The sequence below is a fragment of the Vombatus ursinus genome, unplaced genomic scaffold (genome assembly GCF_900497805.2).
Source record: "Vombatus ursinus unplaced genomic scaffold, bare-nosed wombat genome assembly UNPS02014863.1, whole genome shotgun sequence".
NCBI classification, from domain to species: domain Eukaryota; kingdom Metazoa; phylum Chordata; class Mammalia; order Diprotodontia; family Vombatidae; genus Vombatus; species Vombatus ursinus.
Window position 1 is genome coordinate 30,808,899 of NW_020954641.1, and position 17,392 is coordinate 30,826,290.

Consider the following 17,392-nt stretch of genomic DNA (forward strand, 5'->3'; position numbering starts at 1 on the left):
AAAAAAAAAAAAAAAAAAAAAAAAAAAAAAAAAAAAAAAAAAAACAGAAAAAGAAAAAATGCTTTACTTGAATCTGCCAGCCCCTCAAGCTGTCATCGTTTATATCTACTCCCTTCTACTATCAAATTCTAGGAAGAGTTATCTACATTTTCTGGCTCTGCTTCCTACCACCCACTCACTTCTCAGACCATTGCATTCTGGCATCTAACCCTACTACCTCCCTGAAGCTGTTCCCTCAAAGGTTACCCATGCTTCATTAAATTCTTCTTTTGGTGTATTAATATTCCATAACCTTCATGTTTTACGTTCCTCAATCTAAAGGGAGCTGTTTTGGTTTTGGTTCTGAATAATCACACAAAAAAGTGCTAGTATGAATAGTTTGATGTATATGTAGGACCTTTCCACCTTCAACCTCCCTGGGGTATATGCTTAGTAAAGGGTCTGAGTCAAAGGGTATGGACATTTTAGTCATTTTAAATCAAATTCCAAATGTCTTTCTAGAATGGCTGTACTAATTCCCTTCTTCGCCAATGGTATGTTAGTGTGCCTTGCTTTCCACTGCCCCTCCAACATTGATTATTCCCACTTTTTGTCATCTTTGCTCATTTGCTGGATTTGGGGTAAAACTCCAGAGTTGTTTTGATTTGTATTTCTCTTATTAGTAATCAGCAGCAATCTTTCATATCATTCTTCTTAGTTTACATTTCCTTAGAGAACTATTTATTCATTGGGGCAGCTGGGTGGCACAGTGGATAGAGCACCGGCCCTGAAGTCAAGAGGATCTGAGTTCAAATCCGGCCTTAGATCAAACACTTGACACTTACTAGCTGTGTGACCCTGGGCAAATCACTTAACCCCAATTGCCTAAAAAATTAAAAAAAAAAGTGGAGAATTATTTATTTACAACCTTTGATCACTCATGAATTGAAGGATGGTTCTTGGTCCTATATATATGTATTAATCTTAGATATGAGACCTCTAACTATATATCTTAGCTATCAGACCTCTAATTTCATGTAATTTTTTTCCACAATCAACAGCTTCCCTTCTTATCTTATGTATGGTGATTTTGTTCCTGAAAAAGCCTTTCAATTTCTTGTCATTAAAATGATCTATTTTATCCTGTATTTGGTTAAGAACCCTGTAGCATGACTTGCATTTCTCTTTTTATTCATTTCATCTTTATCCAGTGAGTCAAAGATTTAGCCCAGAAGAATGGTAAAATAATTACTCTAGAAAAATAAGACACTTGATGGCACCACTAAAGGAGAGAGAACAGGCCAATGCTGACCTTTGTCTCTTCAATTCTGGTCCTTCTGTTCTTCCCATAGATGCCTTCTTCTGCCTGTCCAACAGCAAGAACACATCATCTACATATTGTACCTTTTCTTTCTTGTCTTTGTTCATTCAGAGAGGGCCCTGTTCTACCCTCAGCCCTATTCTGTTCAACAGTTTTAGCAGTGACTTTGACAAAGGCATAAATGTCAGATGACATCAGACTAGAAGGGCTACAACAACAAAAGTAATTACTAGCACTTATATAGCACTTTAAGATTTGCAAAGCTCTTTTCAAATCTCATTTGATCCTTGTAACTACCCTGGGAGATAGGTGCTATTATTATCCCCCACTTTACAGATGGGGAAACTGAGGCAGACAGAGGTTAAATGACTTGCCCAGGGTCACACGGTTCATAAATGTTTAAGGCTAAATTTGAACTCAAGTCTTCCTCAGGGTAGGTAAGAACTCCAAGTCCAGCACTCAATCCACTGTGCCACCATGATAGAATCAAAATCCAAAAAGATCTCAACAGACCAAAACAATGGGCCAAATCTAATAAGATGAAATTTAACAAGGATAAAAGTAAAGTGCAGCGCATGACCAAAATCAGTGCTACAGCTACATAATATAAGAGATGTGGCCAGACAATAATTCATCTGGAAAAAGTCCTTGGGATCTTAGTAACTGCAAATTTAATATGAATAAAAAGCATGATGGGATTGTCAAACAAGTCAATGCATCCTTGCCTGGTCAGGGACCTATCGTTGTCCAATCAATGAGATCCAGAGTGAATTGGGTTTAAGGTGTGGTCTTTAAGAAATCTAGCCAATAAACCCCAAGTTAACTAGGTAGGTTTCAGCCATCAAAATTTACCTTCCTTTGGGCAGAATACCCTCAGGTAAGGGTACCCCATGAGAGGGCAACCCTGAGGGTCTTCCCCTTCCAGTTTGATTTTTTTTTTTATTAAAGGGACCATCCCTTGAATCACTTCTCAAAGAGGCCTATTCACTGAATGGGTGTTGGTGAGAACTTGAAAAGACTTTAGCTTAAAAAGGCCAAGGATCAGGCGGCTAGGTGGCAGAGTACATAGAGCTCCAGCCTTGGAGTCAGGAGGACCTGAATTCAAATCCAGCCTCAGACACTTGAAACTTACTAGCTGTGTGACCATGGGCAAGTCACTTAACCCTGATTACCTCACCAAAAAAGCAAAATAAACAAATAAATAAATAAAATTTAAAGGGCCAAGGAATCCCACTGCATCCTGAGCCATCTCCAATTGTCCTGATCTATATCTGATCACTGGACCCGGATGGCTCTGGAAGAGAAAATGAGGCTGGTGACTTTGCACAGCGCTCCCTCACTCAAATCCAATTCAATTTCTAGTCATGTCATCATCTCTCTGATGTCATGGTCCTCTTCGAGAACAAAGGATAAACCACACCGCCTGAATCAGAGTCTCGTGTTCAGAGATATGAGATGATAGTTGAGTTGTGCTCTGCCCTCCTCTTAAGATAACATCTCAGGTACCAGGTCAGTTCTGGACATTCCTGCTGTCCAGAGAAAGGTAATTAGAGTGGCAAGAAGACTGGAAACTGAAATCTCTGTGGGAATCTCTTAAAAGAAAATAAGAAGACAGAAATAGGATAGAAGGGAGCCATGATAAATGTCTTCACTTACCTGAAGGGCTGTCAGGTGGAAGAGTTAAGGAATTTCCCTAGAGGCATACACCTAGTAAGTATCCGAGGCAGGATTCAGACTCAGGATTTCCAGCACTCTGTGCATTCTGCCAAATTCTCCCTCATCTTTGGAAAATTTCCACTTGAGGCTGGATGTTATATTGGCCAGGAATACTGTAGAAAGGATTCCTGCTTGAGTCAGAGTTGGGCTGTTTGAACTCTTGAGGGCCTCTCCAGGTCCAAGAGTCCATGCTCCTAGGAGTCCAGGGTTCTAGGGTTCTGTGGATCTATGCTCTTTCACCTCTGCCATGAAGGCTCTGGCTAAACTAGCTGACAGCTAATACTTATTTATGTCTCCCTCCAGGATGCAAAAGCCCTTTGTGGACTACGGAGATACTGTGATGTATGGACTGGAAGCCAGTCCCTTCCTCTGGCTTCGTAACCATTCCATGTGGGCAAGGTAATACTGTGCTCCTCACCTGTAAGTGGGGAACATACATTAAGGCCTCACTGAGAGACTGTTTAGCTTCATGGTCTTAGGAAGGAGAAAAGCATGAACGTCATTGGTGTCTACTACCTAGAAAATGAGATACTAATCTGGACTGTTTGTCCTGGGAAGCCTTCTAGTTTTCTGGGAGGGACTGTTGTCCTTTTCTTATCTTCAACCAAGGGCTTACTTGTTATCCCATGTATGAATGAAGCAAATGAAAACCTCAAAGAAGGATTTTCAAAAAACAGATAACTTATTATCAATACTACTATTAACTATAATATTAATGATAGTATTAATACCAGTTGTTTATTATACCAAAATCCTTCTTTGAGGCTTTGACAATAACAATTATTAATAATAATTAATGTTAATAAGTCAGGGCAGCATGGAATACTGGAAAAAGCACTGCATTTGGTTTCAGAAATCTGGGTTGGAATCTTGGCTCTCTTACTCAAAGTAATCTGTGTGATCTTAGACTTGCCTCTTGTGGGCCTCAATTTCCTCATCCCTAAAATGAAAGGATGAGACTAAATGATTCTTTAAGTCCTTTCCTTTTCTAAATTTTGTGATCTTGCAGTAATAATTAATGAACAACAAATTTAGAAAGCATTCAGATAAAACCTCATACAATATTAATAAAAAAAACAAGGCCATCACTCCAAATCAACTACAGAAAGATGAACACTTCTTTGTGAAAAAGGAGATAAAAGAACTGATAGTTGTTCTAAGAGCTCAAGATAAATGTGAAAAATTTAAAGAAACACTTAGGGAATGAATAGATGTAACTTCACAGAATAAGAGTAAAACCAAAAAAAAAAAACCAGTAAAATGCTATTTTTGTCATTGTTGTTCAGTCGTTTTGGTCATGTTCAACTCTTCGTGACCTCATTTGGGGTTTTCTCGCCAGATACTGGAGTGGTTTGCCATTTCCTTCCCCAGCTCATTTGACAGAGGAGGAAACTGAGGCAAACAGGATTAAGTGATTTGCCCAAGGTCACACAGCTGGTAAGTGTCTGAGGCCACATTTGAAAACAGGAAGATGAGTCTTCCTGACTCCAAGCCTAGTATTCTATCCACTGAGCCACATGCAAGCCAATCCCACATGCTATTGGATCTGTTGAATTTAACTGAAAGTCATTTATTCCTCTAGGGAGCCTATGGAATGGTTAAGATCCAGGGAATGAATTGCCCATTCTTCATGGGAGGCATCCACATTAAATCAACTAACAACATGTAACAAATGGCTGAGTGATACAGATTTGCTTGCAGAGAGGTTTAGGGTAGTGATTCAGGAAGAGGGCTTGGCCACCAGCAATTATAGAAAAAATTATCTTTAAGGAACCTGGACTTATTATTGGACACATATTATACCTGAGCATATTATGCACAGAAGAAACTATGCTACAGATCACTGCAGGCTGCAAAAGTTTAGCATCTATTCAATGTCCTAGAAGACATAATTAGGTGACCTGAATTATACAACAGAAGCTTATTAACAGAGAACAAATCCTCATATTACAAATATCTACCCCAAAATATAGTGGAGAATTTAACCAATAAACTGTAATGAATATGGTGCGTTACGATAAGTGAAACCATTGCCCATAATTGTCCAGACATACCATTGATCGATAAAATGTAAGGCTATTGTCTTCAATGAATACTCCTAACTCCAAAAAAAACTTTCAAAATATAGAGTTACTGGAAGAAATCAAAACCATCTGGGAATAGGCTGGGGTACATCATCCTTGTCATCCTATCTACTACCCAAGTTATCCTGACAATGCTTTCAGCAAGTTTGCAGAAGATGAGCTTACCTGCTAGGACTTCTAGTTCTTAAAAAAAAAAAAAAAGTTATTCTATGCACTTGTGCAATAGTCCACAAAACATTAAATGTAAAATAATAATAGCAGGATAACAATTTGTCCTAGGATAATTTTTATCTGAATTCCATCAAAAGAAATCATCATTATCATCAATAATAATAATAAAAACTTTGGACTTTCAGGTTTATAAAAGGATGTTCCTCACAGTAACCCTGGAAGATAGTTAATATAAATATTTACAAAGTATCCTTGCCATTTTATAGATGAGGAAACTAAGGTTCAGAGAGCTGTACCAGCCTGCCCAAAGTCACATAGCTAGTATGTGTTACAACTTGGCTTTGAGTTCAGGACCTATTTCTGACTCGACCACTTTCCCTGATTCTGCTACAATGCAAACCCAGCTCTTCTGACTCCAAACTCAAAGCTTTTGCCACTGTCCAGAACTTGAACCCAGGTCTCTTAACACTAACTACAGTGTTCTTTTTACTCTGCCAAATGGATTCCCCCCAGATTAGGAGTATTTCTTTTCCTTTAGAGTTTTCCTGGCTTAGTATCTCAGGAGTTGACACAAGTCAACAAACTATACCATTGGCCAGTTTAAAGGGAAGGAATCAAAGCTGTGATGATCCCGTGGCCTCTGTAGATTCCCTGGGGGGCGGTGCTGTGTACTGGGTTGGCTGGGCTCTCCTTGGAAAAGCATTCCACATAGACAGAGCAGGTCTTCTCCATCTCTATTCTCTTCTTCCAGTTGCTTCATCTCATCACCAGCCCCATGACAGTCCCTGACACTGAGCACACTGTGAGAGCATGTGCCAAAGTTGGCTGCTGTACCAGGGTAGACACTATGGAAAAACACAGTAATGGGAGCATTAATGAAATGTTTCCTTCAAATTCCATTTCATTTGTAAACTTTAAAACACTAAATAAATGTGAATTAAGAGGCAGTCAGCAAGAGGCTTTGGATAAAGGGTTGGAATTTGAGTCCAGGAGACTCGGGCTCAAATCCTGTGACATATACCTATGACTCTGAATAAATTACACAAACCTCTTAGTACCCAAGGCAATTCCCTAAGGCTGGCATCAGTTTCCTTATCTATAAAATGGCAATATTATTTATTTAATACTTTCATTAACTATCTTCCAGGGTTACTATGAGGAACATCCTTTTATAAACCTGAAAGTCCAAAGTTTTTATTATTATCATTATTGATGATGATGATGATGATGATGATGAAATTCAGATAGAAATTATCCTAGGACAAATTGTTATCCTACTATTATTACTTTATGTTTAGTGTTCTATGGACTATTGCACCAGTGTACAGAATGTTTTTTTAGGAACTAAAAGTCCTAGCAGGTAAGCGCATCTTCTCCAGGCTCAATGAAAGCATTGTCAGGATAACTTGAGTAGTAAACAGGATGACAAGGGTGACAAGTGCTAGATTTGGGATCAGAGGACATGGGATTGGATCCTGCCTATGCCATTTACTACCCATGTGACCTTGGGCAAATCCACTTCTTCTCTGGGCTTCAGCCCCCTCATACATAAAATGAGGGACCTCCAAGGTCTCTTCTAGTTCTAAATCTGTGATCCTATAACCCATAAGTTAGAGATTAATTGATTGATAGAGAAATTATTCAACACCAGCAGTTCTCATACACAGCGAAAGTCACAAATTCAGACCCCCCAAATTAATAATTGTGAGTTTTACTATTATTTCTACAGTATATTAATTATATTAATATAAGTATAGATTTATCATATATGGTTTATAAGTATTATATAAGTATATATTATATTAAGTATATTAAATTATGATCTGCAGAAGGATAGACATTAAAACAAAAACTTACATAATTTTAAGGATAACTTTTTTCTCCCTCTTTTCTAACACTGGAAGAACCTCTCAGGTCCCCCATACCCGCTTCCGGAATTTCTTTAAGTTTTGATCTTTCAGGTTATATGACAAGATAACTAGGCTGCTCCCTGGACTCAATGCTTCCTAATCAGAGCAGAGCCTTTGACCTTGAATGTTGCTCAAAGCCCTCTTCCTCCGTTGTAGGACTTAGGATAACTTCCATGGAACTTATGAACGTGATGTCTCCCTTGACCCTTGGGTTTGGGAATGACTCTAGGACCTCACCCATGTGGTCCAGTCCTCAAGAGGAAAGGGACCCTATTATCAAATAAGACAATAATCGTAAAACCCTTAGCACACATTCGCACCCCTAGAAATGCTCTCTTTGGCTATGAGGCAGAGAAGAGTGGGGAGAAGCAACCTGGAGAGAATCATAGAGAGTCCAGTTGAAATGTATGTCAGAGAGCTCAGTTCAGACCTGAATTGAAGCAGGAGTATCCAAGGGAGGCTTTGATCTGATGGAGTAGGCTTGTTATGAGGTCAGGACTTTAGGAGGAGCTGGGAGCTCCATTTGGGTGTCACTGTGAAACAGCTGATATAGCCCTTCTGGTTAAGTCAAGCGTCTCCTGACCACAAGAGACCCCCCTAATGGAAGGCCCAGTCAGGTCTTCCAACCTTGCTTCATCTTGCTGCTCACTGATGGCAGCTAGAAGAGGACCTGAGAAGCAGGACGACTTTGAATAGACCATCTACACAAAACTCAATTTTAAAGAAGGAAACTGAGGCACAGAGAGTGACTTGCCCAAAGTTAACTATGTGCTAATAATAGAGATAGAATTAATAATGATAACCCACATTTCTACCAAACGGTTTTTGGGTTTTTTTTTGCTATTGGGAGGGGCGGGTGGTGAGGCAATAGGGATTAAGTTATTTTCCCAGGGTCAAGTATCTGAGACTGAATTTGAACTCAGGTCCTCCTGACTCCAGGGCCAGTGCTCTATCTTCTGTGCCACCCAGCTGCCCCTCAAACAGGGTTTCTTAATTTTTTTAAAATGCCATGAACTCCTTTGGCAACCTGACAAAGCCTATGGACTACTTTTCAGAATGATGTTTTCAAATGCAGAAAATAAAATATATGGGATTACAAAAGAAACTAGTTATATTGAAATACAATTATTAAAATATTTAAAGACATGATCATGAACCCCAGGTTAAGAACTCCTGCAAGTATAGAACTTTCTACATTACTGTGTTCTTCACCACAACCTTGAGAGGAACAGAGATTATTCTAGACCCGTTTTACAGGTAAGAAAACTGAGGCAAAGAGAAAGAAATTCATTAGCAAATTAGTGGCAGATCTTGAACTTGAGTCCAAGTCATTTTTGTCTCTCAGTCCATTGCTAACTTGGCTATACCAAGTTGCTTCCAATGGACGTGGATGTGAAGGTGTGAGGATGAACAGAGGAACCTTAACTGGAAATCATAAACACATGGAAAAAAAGAATTGTGTAAATAAGAAGGATCTAAACTGATAAAGTCTCTTAAATTCCCTCTTCAAAACAAAGGAAAAAAAAAGATTGTTCTCTATCTGTTCCTACCCTCCCCAGGTACCTCGTGAGGTCCTTGCTAATCATTACTCAGCTGGGTTTCTGCAGTGTGTATTTTTTGTTTCTGGCTGACAACTTTAAACAGGTAAAGCTGTGACAGAGGAGAAAGGGAGGGTGGTGGGATACGAAGGGATCTTCTGTTTTGCACGTCTTCTTTCAAATGGAGCAAAGGTGAAGATAGGCAGAGCTGAAATTAGGACAAGAGAGGTGACTTGCTCAGGCTGTAAAGCACAGATGAAGGCAACATAGCTGACTTTCTATAAATACGTATCTTTCTAGTGACAGAAGACTCTAAAGCCTAAGGCTAAGGCAAGGCTAAGTTGACTTGCATGTATTAAAGCTAAAACTCAAAGCTTTCAGGGGACAGTTATATATAAGTAGAGAATGCTCAAACACTGCCCCAGCTCTAGCGAGTGAAAGGACCCAGAATGGAGCATTTACAGTATACCTTTCACCCCATCCTGTGGTCTCTCACCATCTTAGGGCTGTAACAAAGATGCCCAGAGGATAGCACCCTTGGGCTACCAGGACATTGCCCTACCTCTAGATGAGATGGCATGGAACCTTCCACAGAGCCACCACCTGCCTTTCATAATGATCCCTCAAGGAAATTCCATGCTTTTCTTTAGTAACATCTTTTCTAGTCTGAAAGTCAGGATTTTTGTTTTTGTCATCTACCCAAAACCTTTTTGTTCTCACTTATGTACATTCTCCCATAAAGAACGTTTCTCTCCTACTTTTCCTTCTCTCCTGCTTTAGGTGGAAGAAACCGCTTCCATCAGCAACAAGTGCCAGCAAAATAAGACGACAGAGGAGATGCTGCCTTATCTTCATTTGCACCTCTACATGCTCACCTTCCTACCTTTTATGATCCTTCTGGTGTTTTTCCATGACCTCCTGATGCTAGCCATCTTCTCCACTGTGGGCAATATTGCCATCCTGGGGAGTATGGCCTTGATCTTCAGTTACATTATACAGGTACTTTCCCAAGGCCACAAGTGGATTCTTTTGGGAGAGAACAAGTCATGCAGGTTAAAAGTCACAAATGAACATTCTCCATTATATGGGATGGCTCTTGGAGTGGAAAGGGAAAGGAATAAGAGGGGAAGAAAATGTAGAAATATAGAAAAAATATTAATAAGGATTTTTTGGAAAGAATTATAATTAGGATATGTAGCAACATTCTCATAAGCAGTTTAGGGAAATCAGAGAATTATAGAACCTTAGAGCCACAAGTCACTTTAGAATAGAGGCTATATATAACATATACATATACATATATATACATTACATACATGTATCTATATTTATATGTAGAAAACACACAGATTTTGGTGCCACTTTCATCAAATGGGGTTTTCACTTTTTTTCTATGTCCTAGACCTCTTTGGCAGTCTGATGAAGCCTATGGATCTCTTCGCAGAATAATCTTTCCAAACACTTAAAATAAAATAAATTATATTAAAAGGAAAGCAATTACACTGAAATGCTATTATCAAAATATCTTGTTAAAAACAAGCTCTTGGTCTCCATCCAGATCAAGAACCCCTATCACAGAAATTCTTTCAGTTGTAGAAGAAGGAGATTGGATTAGGTGTTCCCTAAGGTCTTTTTCAGCTCTAAAATTCCATGTTTTGGTCCTAAGATCACAGAGCTAGAGATAGAAAAGATAGAAAATTCCCCTCACTTTGCAATTATGGAAACTGAGGCCCAGAGAGGTTAAGCAATATTGCAATACAATTGGTAGCCTTTTACCTCATCTATCTGCCTCAAGTCTTTCTCCATTTTAATCTAACCTCCAAACAACTGCCAAAGTGATTTTCCTAAAGTGCATGTCTGACCTTGTAAATCCTCTCTACTCAACAAATTCTAGTAGCTCACTATACTTCTAAGATCAAACATAAACACCTGTTTGGCAATTAAAGTCCTAAACATGACTTCATCCAACCTTGCCATACTTCTTACACGATTGCCCTTCATGTACACTACAGTTCAGCCAAACTGGCCCTTTTATTGTTTCTCATACACAGTGCTTTATCTCCTATCTCCAAGCCTTTGCACTAGCTGTCCTCCATGCCTAGAATGTACATTCTCCTCATTTCTACCTCTAAGAATCCTTACCCCCCTTCAAGGTTCAACTCAAGAGCCACCTTTTACATGAATCCTCCCAGCTGCTGGTCCCCAACACCCAATTATCATGTATCTATTATAGCTATATCTGTCTGTCTCTGTCTGTCTGTCCATCTGTCTATCCACCCATCTATTTGTCTATCTGTCTATCTATCTATCTGTATGTGTACATGACATTCCAATTAGATTGTAAACTCCTCAAAGGTAGGGTCAGTCTCACTTTTGACTTTGTATCCACAGTTCCTAGCACATAATAGGCACTTGATATATGCTTGTTGATTGATGAATGACTTGCCCAATTGAACACTGAAATGATATTAAGTCGAAGTTTGACTTACATTTTGGGATATCTTCCTTGCTATAAAAAAAAAAACTTGAGCTTATATTCTGATGTAATAGGGTAACTTGTCATCTCTGTTCTTTTTTTTGCAGGACATACCAAATCCTAAGAACCTGCCCTGGTCAGCAAATTGGCAGACATACACCCTGTTCTTTGGGACAGCCGTATTTTCACTCGAAGGCATTAGTGTGGTAAGGTTTGAACTGGAACTTGAACTGATTATTTAGTGCATATTTATATCCTCCTCTTGAGGAATTCAATGTTTCGGAGGCCTAGCTAGGCCTATTTAAGGAAATGCTAAATATATATATGTAAAAATATATCATATATACATACCTGTATATTATAAATATATCTGTATGTAATATAAATTTATATACCATATAGAGAGATAATTATGTAGTTGGTATAATTGTATTATATATATATATATATATGTATATATTTTTATATATTTGGTAGCAAAGAAGTGAAAGCAAAGTGGGTACCCATTAATTAGGGAATGGCTAAGTAAACTGAGGCGTATATAATAAATATGTATGTATGTGTATGTATATATATATATATACATGTAATATATGTAATAGGATATTATTGAGAAATGACAGTGATGAAAACAAGGAATTCCAGAGACTTGGGAACTAACATGTGAATGAACTAATGCACAGTAAAGTAAGCAAAGCCATAACAAAACAATGAGAAGCAACGTGGTAGTAGAGAGTGTTATACCTTCGGTCAGAAAGACCTGGATACAAGGCCTGCCTTAGATGCTAAGTTGCTGTGGGAACCAAAACAAGCTATTTAACGTCTTTGAGGCTCAATTTCCTTATTTATGAAATGGGGATCATAACAGCACCTGCCTGGAGTCAGAAAGACCTGAGTTCAAATCTGGCCTCAGACACTTACTAGCTGTGTAACCCCAGGACAAGTCACTTATCCTCTGTTTGCCTCAGTCTCCTCATCTGTGAAATGGAGATAATCATAGCATCTACTTCCCAGAAGTGTTGTGAGGATCAAATGAGATGATAATTATAAAGTGCTTAGCCCAATGCCTGGCACAGAGTAAGCACTCTATAGATGTTAGTTATTATCATTATTATCACACAATGTTATTGTGAAGATCAAATGAGATAATATTATGGAAAGCACTTTGAAAACCTTAAAGCCCTATATAAATGTGAACTATTAATATGTAAACTAAAGTGATTATAATAACTAGTCTTGATCATAAAGAATAGATAATGAAACCTGCCTCCCTCCTTTCAGCAGGAGAAGCCTAAGATTTACTAGAGAAGTATGAGGTTGTATAGCAACAACAGATATGGACACACTCGACGTATTGGGTTTTTTTTGTTTTTGTTTTTTTTGCTTTTTGGTGAAGCAATCGGGGTTAAGTGACTTGCCCAGGGTCACACAGCTGGTAAGTGTTATGTGTCTGAGACCGGATTTGAACTCAGTTCCTCCTGACTCCAAGGTCAGAGTTCTATCCACTGCGCCACCTAGCTACCCCTAACATATTGTTTTTAATTGCTTAATTGTTATTCTTTGTTACAGGGAAGAGTTTGATTTCAGTAGGAGGTGGGAGGGCAGTATATTCATATGACTGATACTAAAAACAACAATAAAAACAACAATAAAAACAAACAAAAACAAAACAAAACCAAGGCATTTATAAATCTTATTTTCTAAAATAAAATAAAAGTAACATATTTGTCAGATATTACCCACCCCCACTAGTGTGGTAGAGAAAGCGTTGGACTAGGAAAAGAATTGTTTTCTAATATCAACTCCACTAATTAGCTAGATGACAACCATTACTTGTTCTTTCTGAGCTTCTAGACTGGACTGTTTACCATCCCTTAAACATATTACATGATTTTCAACCCAGGGAATCATGTATGCATGTTTCCTGTTTTCCTGACAGGGGTCTATGAACTAAGATGGTGACAAAAACTCCCCAAACTAGTTACTTCATGGAGGTCTCTGACATAAAGGGTTATTACCTTTCAGGGAGTTGTCCACGAGTATTCAATTGCATCTTCCATAGCTGAGCCTTTATAAAATCCCTTGCAAGTACTAAGGTCGTCTGTGACCCTGGTGGGTAGTGAAATACAGTTGTTGGGTTGTTATAATTGTTACATATAATTATATACGATTATATGTCATATAATACAGATGATTACATACATACACACATAAAGCAAAGTGGGTACTTATTGATCAGAGAATGACTGAACAAACTGTGGTATACAAATGTAACAGAATGTTATTGTGAAGTAACAAATGATGAATATGAGGAAACATAGGTACTAATATATGGCTGTGGTGTGAGAGGGAAATACAGAGATGGCTTCTCATGTTAGAGGACTGGTGCATTGGGATGATGTCAGACCCACTCAAGGCAATAGTGGTTTTCATAGCACCCCTGAATTGTGACTAAGGCCCAATTAAAAATACTCTCTAGATTTCTTTGGCATCTCTGGGTAGCTGCCATCTTTACTGGGTAAAGATGTTCAGGAGGGAAGATAACGCCTATGTTGTCCTTTATGTTTCCTGATCAGAAGAGCTTCAAGGTTCCCCAGAGAGATACCCAGGCAGAGGGTACATGGAAGGTGATCATTAGGCACTTGAGTTCTTTTTTTTCTTTCTCTCTTGGCAATTGGGGTTAAGTGACTTGCCCAGGGTCACACAGTTAGTAAGTGTCAAGTGTTTGGTCTGAGGCCGGATTTGAACTCAGGTCCTCCCAACTTCAGGGCCGGTGCTCTATCCACTGTGCCACCTAGCTTCCCCAACACTTGAGTTCTTGAAAAACTGACCTCATTCCTAGAGAAAGAAGGGAGAATTATGTCAGCTGTGGTGAAACTATTTTAGTGAAAGAGCCCCCCTTCAGTTACAGCCACAGTCATGTCACCAGAAGATGAATCTTTGGCCAGGTTCTGAGACAAAAATTATAACTGTACCCCAAATGGTGCACATCTAGGGGGTCGTCGTTATTCTCAGGAGATACTGCCGCCCCAGAAGGCACCTATTTGGTGACAGTTGCTACTGAGATGCTCTGAGAATGGCAGATAGCAGTCATAGAAAAGTGAAGAGAAAGACTCAGAGAGTCTGCATTTGGTGATGTGTATGTTAAAAATGGGAGATTCCATCTAGACACTGAGTAAACACGTTATGGGAAGGAGCATAAAGTATACTGAGGACTTCCACCTCAACTTTTAAACTTTAACCCAAGAGGAAGATGGAAAAATTTCCATCTCTTTATAATAGTTAGAAAAGGCACTTCTGGAAGGTACAGTAATTGTAATGTGATTGTATGGCATGGTAGTTGTAAAAAGAATGATTCAAGTCAGCTGGGAGTTGAAGACCTCATTTCAAATTCTGCCTCATGATTTCTAGCTGTGTGATACTAGCTTACTTAGATTTAGTTACTTAGTGCCATGGTTTCTTCATTTGTAAAATGAGGAGGTTAGAGTCAATGATCATTAAGTTCCCTTCAGAATCTGCTTGCTTAAGTGCTTGAAATGAGTGGGGTCTCCATAAGAAATGATGAAAGGGACAGATTCAGAGAATCCTGAGAAGACTTATATGAGCTGACACAGAGTGAAATGAGTAGAACCAGAACAGTATACACAGTAACAACAATGTAAAGAAAAACAACTTTGAAAGACTTAAAAATTTTGATCCATGTAATGATCACCCATCATTCTAGAGTATTAGTGATGAAGTATTACTACCCAGTAATACTACCCAGAAGTGATAGATTCAAGAGAAAGAATGAAATGAACATTTTTTAGACATGACCAATGTAGGAATTTGTTTTGCTTGAGTATGCATATTTATTACAAGGGTTTTGCTTTTGTTTTTGATTAGGTCAGTAGGAGAGGAAAGGAGGGGTTTAGAGTTTTTTGTTTCTTTGGTTTTGGTTTTTTTGGTGGTGGTTTTTTTTTTTTTAACAAAAAGATCAGAAAGAAGGCCAGAAGGAATCACAATCAGGACATTTTTACATGTTAAGTTATATGTTGAATTTATTATAGACTTTAAAAGAGCTATAGATAACACAGATTCACGGTTGTGTTGAATTTCTTCCTTCCATTCTGCAGTATATAAAGAAAAGATCATTTTATTTGATGGTTGTTAAGTTCAGAATTTTTTTTAAAGGAAGGGGTGGTGGGAGGGTGCTTTAAATGATGAATTCTGATTGTGACAGCTATAACAGGCTAAAAGGCAGGAGCAGCTTCTAAGTTACTTACAACAGAGAGAACCCATTGGAATCTAGAAAGATCAGCCTATAAAGACGGTTGCTCGAAGAAATAAAATTTAGCCATATGGCTCCACGTGCTAACAGCTCAGATATTAGAGATGAGTGGGCACAAATCCATCAAAGATGTCCAAGTCATCCAGTCCAGTATGCTGCAGGAATTCTTACTTCTACTGGAATTGGGGAAGATCAAGCTGAGGTGCCAAGGAGATCAACTCCAGGACTCTGACCAAGAGAGTCTACCTGGAGGGTTTGGTCAGCCCCTTTTAAAAAGGAAAAAAATAATCATTATGAGTAGAACAGATGTCTGAGTTTTGAGTGCACTCAAGCAGGAAACCAAACGTTGACCTTCCAGAAACTATATCGTTCTTCCTGGAGCCTCTATTTTGAGGCTCATGGGAGGGGTCCATGCTGGTTTAACAACCAGCTCTCTTGGGGGGAAGGGGCAATGTGCACATGATATGCTTTTAAGTTTAAACTGCATTCTTAATATTTTATCCATAATTTCATTAAATCTAGACAATGAACAAAAAAAAATCCTGCCCAATTTGCAGTATTCACCTTTCCAACATATAAATGCTCACACAAAATTTAACAATAGGTTCTCCAGGGCTGATTAGAGCAAGCTCCATCATACTGTTTGGAGTTAGCCCAGCCTTCATTCACTTCTCAGCCCTTTCCTAACTTTCTAGACTTCAAAACTATGCATTTCATCCCGGACCTTGCCTCAGTTGCTGGGGCCTGCTGCCCCTGGAACATCCTACTATGTTCCATGGCCTGCTCACCCTGGAAAATGCCTCCCTCTCCACTTCTCCAATGGTGATTTTCTCCTGGAGTCTCCACTATGTGGGAGGTCCCAGGATGACCTGCTTTCATTCCTCTCCCAGTCCTGTTCCTGGCATTCTGGACTTTAAACCTATGCCCCTGAGTGGGTACCCTTATCTTCTCCTCACCTCCCCATCACCCCCCACACCCTTTCAGCTCCCTTTTGTTCTCTTCTTCCTTTAGAATGGAAGCTTTGTGAGTGCTGGGACTGCATTTCTTTCTGTTTGTATCAATTGCATCAATTTGATTCTTAGCACAGTGCCCGGCACATAATAAGCATTAAATGCTTGTTTCCTTCCTATAGCTATCAGAAATGGGTAAAGGACAAAGGAATTGGAAGTAGAAACTAGTTTGGTCAATGCTTCTCCCTTGGACTTATTTTTCCATGGGCTGAAGAAATTGGGAAGATTGAGGGAATTATTTTTTATTGAAAAAAAAAGCAACTCAAATATTCAATAATAAGAGAATTATCCAATAAATCGTGGCATTTTAATGAAATATTAGAATATTTATTAAATATTAGAATTTTATTAAATATTAGAATACTCTAATAATTTTTTTAAATATGAGGAATATAAGTACAACCCAGTAACCCAAATTTTAGGTTTATATAAATTGAGTTCAATCTTGGTCCCCTAAATTATATCTTTCTGGCTTGTTTTGCTCCTGAAGTTTCTCTTGGGAAATATCAAAATAAATCTCAGCATATACCTCAAATATCATATCTAATTCTTCACAGATTTGGGTAAAACAGTTTCCAAGTTCCATGGAACAACTCACTGAAAATAGGTAAAAGCTTGCAGTAGCCAATAGGTGATTGATATAATATTCCTTAAGTGAGTCCCACTTTCCCCCAAGGACTTTCTATACAATGCCCTAAATTCAAAGTATGAGAAATTAGGTGTTATAGTATATAGAGTGCAGGGCCTGAAGTCAGAAAGACTCATCTTCCTGAATTCAAAGCTGGCATCAGACACACCCTGGGCAAGTCACTTAATCCTGTTTGCCTCAGTCTTCTCATCTGTAAAATGAGCTGGAGGGGCAGCTAGGTGGTGCAGTGGATACAGCACCGTCCCTGGAGTCAGGAGGACCTGAGTGT

At 38.8% G+C, this 17,392-nt stretch overlaps 1 protein-coding gene across 1 annotated transcript in view; it reads left to right on the forward strand.

Annotated features, from left to right (window-relative positions):
• The window catches only part of LOC114027687 (proton-coupled amino acid transporter 1-like), a 43,521-nt gene that overhangs the window by 7,783 nt on the left and 18,346 nt on the right, over positions 1–17,392 (forward strand). The window contains exons 3-6 of the mRNA XM_027841765.1: positions 3,320–3,415; positions 8,741–8,825; positions 9,500–9,718; positions 11,303–11,401. Of these exons, the coding sequence (XP_027697566.1) occupies positions 3,320–3,415; positions 8,741–8,825; positions 9,500–9,718; positions 11,303–11,401 (499 nt within the window). The remainder of the gene's footprint in view (positions 1–3,319; positions 3,416–8,740; positions 8,826–9,499; positions 9,719–11,302; positions 11,402–17,392) is intronic.